This window comes from Tachysurus fulvidraco, chromosome 21 (genome assembly GCF_022655615.1).
Source record: "Tachysurus fulvidraco isolate hzauxx_2018 chromosome 21, HZAU_PFXX_2.0, whole genome shotgun sequence".
Lineage (NCBI taxonomy): Eukaryota > Metazoa > Chordata > Actinopteri > Siluriformes > Bagridae > Tachysurus > Tachysurus fulvidraco.
This window is the reverse complement of record NC_062538.1, coordinates 2,758,142-2,764,867: the sequence shown is the minus strand read 5'-3', so window position 1 is coordinate 2,764,867 and position 6,726 is coordinate 2,758,142. Positions and strand designations below refer to the sequence as shown.

Below are 6,726 nucleotides of genomic sequence, written 5' to 3'. Positions count from 1 at the left end.
CTTGTTTGTTTTTTATTTTTTATTTTAAATGGATATATGTATTGGGAAAATCCAAAACACACAAAATAGATTTGAGCTATTGTACTTAAAAAACCCAACTTTATGCATTAAAGTGCCAAGAATTACATTTCTTTTTCTATTTTTTCCCTATTATTTAGGATGCTGCTTGCTTTTCTTATTATTTTATAGACGTCATACACCATGACACTGAAGTTGTTATGTGAACACAATCATCATCATCATCATCATCGTTATCATCATTGTCATCATCAACAAAAACATTATATAATAAACAACACAAACTCTGTAATTGTAAAAAAAACATAAACAACATCAAACCCTATCATTGTTGTGGTTGGATGTGGTCATGGTGGTGGTGATAGCATCGCTGCCTCCCAGCTCAAGGGTCCTCAGTTCATTCCTCTGGGTTCTCCGGTTTTCTCCCCCTTGCTAAATTACTCATATATGAATATGAATGTATTTCATGTGTATGTGTATGTGTTTGTGTGGTGTCTGTGTGTATGTGTTTGTGTGGTGTCTGTGTGTATGTGTGTTTGTGTATTTGTGTGGGTTTTTTTGTGTATGTGTGGGTTTGTGTGTGTGTGTATTTGTGTGGGTATGTGTGTGGGTTTGTGTGTGTGTGTGTGTGTGTGTGTGTGTGTGTGTGTGTGTATGTGCGTGGGTTTGTGTGTGTCTGTGTGTGTCTGTGTGTGTGGGTTTGTGTGTGTGTGTGTGTGTGTGTGTGTGTGTGTGTGTGTGTGTGTGTGAGCATGTGTGTGTGTGTGTGTGTGTGTGTGAGTGACCTGTCATGAATTGGCTTCAGATCCAGTGTGTATGAGCGTCCGCGTTGCACCCACTGTTCCCTGGATCAGCTCTGGATCCCCAGCTGGCCAAGATAAAGCATTCACTGAAGATGAATCCATTCATTATTAATGCTGTTACCAAACCTTTGCCTATTTCAGATATCTATATTTAATATTTTTGTTAAACATATACTGTATGTATTGTGTGTAGATTAAAAAAACAATCTATATTTCCCAGCTAGAACGACAACGTGGCTGTTAAAGTTTGGCTAATCCCTAATTCTCCTTTTTCTGATTCATTCATAATGATTGCCTTTGGAAAGTTTAATATGGTAATAAATGCCAACTTAGTGGATATATAGCACAACGTGTGATGATGATCTAATCACATGATGCTCAATAGCCTACATCACACACGTTAAGCGTTATCAGGACTTTGTGATGTTGTGAGTAGAGTATGAGGTGGGCAAGAATAAAAATAAGGACTCACATACACACAACACAAACACACACACACACACACACACACACACACACGCAATCACACAGTCATTTCATCTAACGAGCTTGCTGACATGGCTACCCTCTTTGTGATCAGTGTGGTTGCTCTCATCAGCAGAAATGCACACAGGCAAGCGCTCACTCAGAAAACACATACAGAGACACACTTACTTTTCATATATACATTAGACACACATTAAACTTTCTCTCTGGACATTCTATCGGCTATTCAATGTGCTGACGGCGGTGGGCTGTACTGTATATGTACTGCTATTGATTTGATAAAGACCAAAGTGTGTTTACAATTTATTTGATTGCTTGATGGTTTCATTAGAAAGACATAAAGTTTGTAAAAAATTGTTGCCTGTCCACAACATGTTATATATTTTATTTGCCCATAAAAATGATACAAATGTCCAGACACTTTAAAATACACTGGTGTGTAGAGTAAAATCTCTGAAAGACTAACACAACATACAATTTGGTCGAAGGTTTTGTTTAACTTGTTGGGGTTTTTTTTGTATTTAATGTTAACCAAAAGTACTCTGAATTAACATAGATAACATCTGTCATGTTAATGGATATGTATAAAAAGGAAAAATTACCCAACACAGACATTCAATGGCTACATGCTCTGTTTTGTACTGGCAGAGATAGCTTCTTTGTGAGGCGCGAGGTGGGAGAATGAAAGGCCCTAAAGCTCAAGAGACAAAAAGACTTCCAAAGCAAAGTGCTGACAGCAGCCGAGGTCTGTGAGTCAGAAAGGCCATTCACCTCATCCCTATATAAATACCCCTACACGTGCCTGACCAAGAGACCACTTAGTGGAAACCCCCCAGCGCACACGGCTCACACCTCGGGGTAAGTCTTTCAAGCACCGGTTTACAGTAACATCGTGAATAGAGCTTCGTTCATAATAGAATTTTAAATAGTGGTTCATCATCAATCATATTTTAAAGACTAAAATGTCAGAAACAACACAGATGGCTTGTGTTATAAGAGAGATTTTGGAAATATCTCTAAGTAAAGAGTTGATGATAAACAGAAGAAACAGGAATGCCGATATGTTGCGATACGTATTAATCTGTACCTGGGTGTAAAGTTGTGTATGGTTCTAATTTTTTTTTTTCCTGTCTCATTCTACCTCACAGGTCAAGCAGTACTAAAATATCAGATAATGGCTCAGACCACTCAGACAAGCATGCCCATGGGACCATGGAAGGTGAAGTGTGCACTTTACCAAATACAGTACCTCTAGGATTTGCCTTCTTGCCACAAGGAAAGACCAATGCCATATTAAGTGCTTGATTGTGATTTGTCAGAAGCTTTTGTTTCATCTTCTACAACAGCATGGCTCCGCAGAGCACACGCACTTAACCAAATATAGATTTTCTTTTAAAAAATAAGGAGTGTTGTTATTTAATAAAGAAATCAATATATACAGTATATATATGGTTATGGTAAAGCTTTTTGCAAGGATACTCTACTAAACATTTAACATTTTAAGTTTTCTGACATGGGATAAGTGGTAGCTTAGCGGTTAAGGTGTTAGCCTACTGATCGGTTTGATTTTGAGTTCAAACCCTAGGTCCACCAAGCTGCCCCCTTCTGGGGCCCCTGAGCAAGGCCCTTAACCCTCAATCACTCAACTCTGCCAAATGCCGTAAAAAGGAATGTCTGTGCGCTTTGTAATGTCCTGGAAACCTTTCTTTTTTTTAAACACTGAAAAATACTGTATAAGTGATCAGTATATATAATGTATAAATCGACCAAATTTTGACAAATTGACCAAATTTTCAAACCTTTACCTTATCGATTTATTTTCTTGTCATGTTTTATTCCATACAAAATAAAGAGTCACATGGGAGAGACAATTTCTCATGGTACATGATGACAGAAGTAAATAAACGCCTGTGTGTTTTCCACCAGATCACTGTTTATGACCAGGAGTACTACCAGGGCAGATGGTGGGAGTTCACTTCCTGCTGCAAGAACATTATGGAGTATGGCATGGAGAACATCCGCTCCATGAAGGTGGAATGCGGAGCGTGAGTAATCAGGCATAAACTATTGACTCAAAAAATTGTAAGCAGATACATTTTATACTTATTTCACTTCAAAATTCATACTTATATGCAATCCTTTTACAACAAGTTCATTTACCAAGTTGGACAATCATATTAGATATGTAAACAAAATCAACCTCGCTTTCACATTCATTGCTTCATAGCGATGTTTATAGTCTGTTTTTCATTCCCTTTTTTTTTCCGTAACCCAGCTGGGTGGGGTTTGAGCACAGCAGCTACAATGGCCAGCAGTTTGTCCTGGAGAAGGGAGACTACCCTTGCTTTGAGGCCTACATGGGAAGCCATGGCTACCGTGTTGAGAGAATGATGTCTTTCCGCCCAATCTACTCGGCCGTGAGTCCATCCATAATATTTATCCTGTCATATCACAAATCTGATTGGCTTAGAATGTGATATGCTATTGTTTCTATAGTAACAGCTCATCCATAGGAATGTGATCTAAAGGTAATAATCTATAAAACATATTTTTACAACACTCACTTAACCATTTATAATGTGAAGATTTCTTTAAGGAGACCTTTATATAACATTTATGGAAGGAGTCACAAGTGTCTCCAGGAATCTCCAGATTTTAAAATGGTAAAGTCTCCAGGACTGACGACTTCTTGTAATCATAGTCTTGAAAACTATGGAAATTTAAATGTGTCTAGAAATGGTTAAGGTTGTTCAACAGTAAAACATAATCACTGGCAACTGTTTCGGTTCAAATACTACATTTTAGGACATCATCAGTAAAGGTAAGGAGTGTAAAACATCTGTTTACCTCCTGGCAAAGTGCCGCACTGTAAGAGATATAAAACACCTTGTTTTATAAGGTTCCTTACTTAGGAAAAGTAAACCTTTGGACAAAAAGGTGGGTTTTTTTTTTTTTTTTTTTTTGTATTCCATCATGCTTTTGCCTTTGAAAAGGAGATTTGAAAAGTATTTGCCTTGTGATCAGGAGATTAGGGATTTGATCAGATGGTAGCTGTAACTGTAGCCTTTTTCTCTTTATAAAATGCTTTAAGATAAAAAAAATCACCTTTTTGTCTAAAGGTTTACTTTTCCTCAGGAATACTCTGAGAATCTTAAGAAGAATCACCTAAGAAATCACCTTAAATCTCAATGAGAAAAAGAAATCCTATGGGATTGTCTATTAGGCAGGTATTCTGAGCAGACACTTCCAGTCTTACTCTTATTCGTGTCGAAACAGTGCCACAAGCAGTCCCGCATGTGTGTGTGGGAGTGTGAGAACATGATGGGAAGACAGTGGGATCTCTGCGATGACTACCCTTCCCTGCAGGCTATGGGCTGGCACAACAACGAGATCGGCTCCATGCAGGTTCAAAGCGGCGCGTGAGTACCTCCACCAGCACCTCAACTACAAACACAAAACTCCATCAGAGTAAGAACATGCATCACCTCATCTCACCTTATTGAATAGATCTGTAATATTTGTATAACAGAAATGATAAACAGGGCTCGCTTTATTGGGCTTGATGTTAGTTATGGATTGTAGAGGCCCAGGAAAATATTGGCATGATTTCAAGACTGCAAATGGAGTTAGGTTTTTATTACACAACTTGATAGTATTTTTAGGTTCACTCGGAGAGGACATCTGAGCTGAGCTGAATTCAGGTCAAAGATTGCCAAAGAACCACGCAGAGACAGTGATTAAATAAATGGTAAAATTTTTCAAGGTTTACTGAGACCTTCATACTGAGTATTCATACAGAATAAAGGTGTAGTAGTTAACGTTATCAATGAATAAACAAAAGACGGCAGCAGACACAGATTTGCTGGTCGGTACAGTATGTTTACTGCCGGCTTGATGAGTTTACTACAAAAAAGGATTATTAATTATATAAAATTCCATCGCACTTATAAAGCATGTAGACCCCCATTCCAGGTCCTGCACTCTTCTGGGAAGGCTTTTTGCTAGATTTTGAAGCATGTGGGGATTTGTGTTCATGCAAAGGACAGGAACTGAGTTCCAGGGTGCAGTCGGTGTTGCAGTTCATCCCATAGGCGTTCAGTGGAGTTGAGGCAGAGTTCAGGTTTTGTGCAGAACACTGTTCTTCACATCCAACTTTGTCAAACCATGTCTTCATGGAGCTGGCTTTCCAATGAAGGGAAATTGAAAAACTATAGCATACAAAGACATTCTAGGGAATGTCAACAATTTGGGGAAAAACAACATGAGCTTGTGATGGTCAGGTGTCCACATAGCATCCGGCCATATAATGTATACCAACATTGCTCATTCAAAGGTTATATGTCATTTATCCTGTAAAGTATTTTGGCCTAATGGCTCATTTTATTTCATTCTTCCAGCTGGGTGTGCTACCAGTACCCTGGTTATCGTGGTTATCAATACATCATGGAATGTGACTGGCATGGAGGCGAGTATAGATGCTACAGGGAGTTCGGCACCCACGCTCACACCCCCCTGATCCAGTCCATCCGTAGAATCCAGGACTAAAAATAATGTGTCCTTCCTCCTTCGTTTCTTCTCCTCCCTCTCCAGTCTTTCCACTCCTCCGTACTCAGCTTCACAGTGCAGACCTCACTGCCAGGATCGCCAGCCGACTAACTGGTGCTACATTCATGTAACTTGTCGGATTATTTTTCAGGAGAGAAAGACACAGAATGAAAACTTTAGAAATAACGATCTTGAAGCTGCAGCCAGGCTGTAGCCTGGTGAGACACCTGAGACATTGCTCTACTTTTATCACAATAAACTTGCAACTCCTGTCAACTTATGTGAGAGTTGGTGAATAAATACAACAAGGAAAAGGAATGTGTGTCTCTTTATGGCATCATAATGAAGTAGAAATGTGGAATTAGCCTCAGAACTCAAAGTTATCGGTTAAACTCAAGTCTACTCGAAAAAAGGTAAAAAAAAAAAAAAAAAAAAAAAAAGAGTTAGCCCTTTTAAATGTACTTAAATGAGATAATAAATGCTTGTAACCAGAAAAAAATTATGACTTATATCACATAAAACTATGGCATTCAGTCATAGTTCATTCTTGGTAAGTTTGCTAGTAATATGCTTTTTGTCTAAAAAAAAACCTATTTGTCTAATGAAATGATCAGAAGTAAAATATAATGTAAATAATTAATATCTACTGAAATTGCTGCTAGTTTAACTGGCAATTTCATTACCAAACAAAACACCTGTAAACTCTGTTAAATATAATGTTACATGAGTAACCCTAGTTTTTGTGCTGGTTTTTCAAGCAACACCTAACTACACACATCCTATTAGTTTTTAACAAATCTATAACAATTAGGGTTAATTTAATAAATTAGACTTTCATTTGCAGTGTCAGTAGATGTTGTGGTATACAAACTAG

General features: G+C 38.1%; 1 protein-coding gene across 1 annotated transcript; it reads left to right on the top strand.

Annotated features, from left to right (window-relative positions):
* Window positions 1–2,481: 2,481 nt before the first annotated feature.
* cryba1b (crystallin, beta A1b) lies at window positions 2,482–6,157 on the top strand. The gene is made up of 5 exons (XM_027177363.2): window positions 2,482–2,526; window positions 3,234–3,352; window positions 3,583–3,724; window positions 4,584–4,726; window positions 5,705–6,157. Exons 1-5 carry the CDS (start codon window positions 2,482–2,484, stop codon window positions 5,850–5,852), a joined length of 597 nt encoding a protein of 198 aa, XP_027033164.1. The 3' UTR covers window positions 5,853–6,157.
* The last annotated feature ends 569 nt before the right edge of the window (window positions 6,158–6,726 follow it).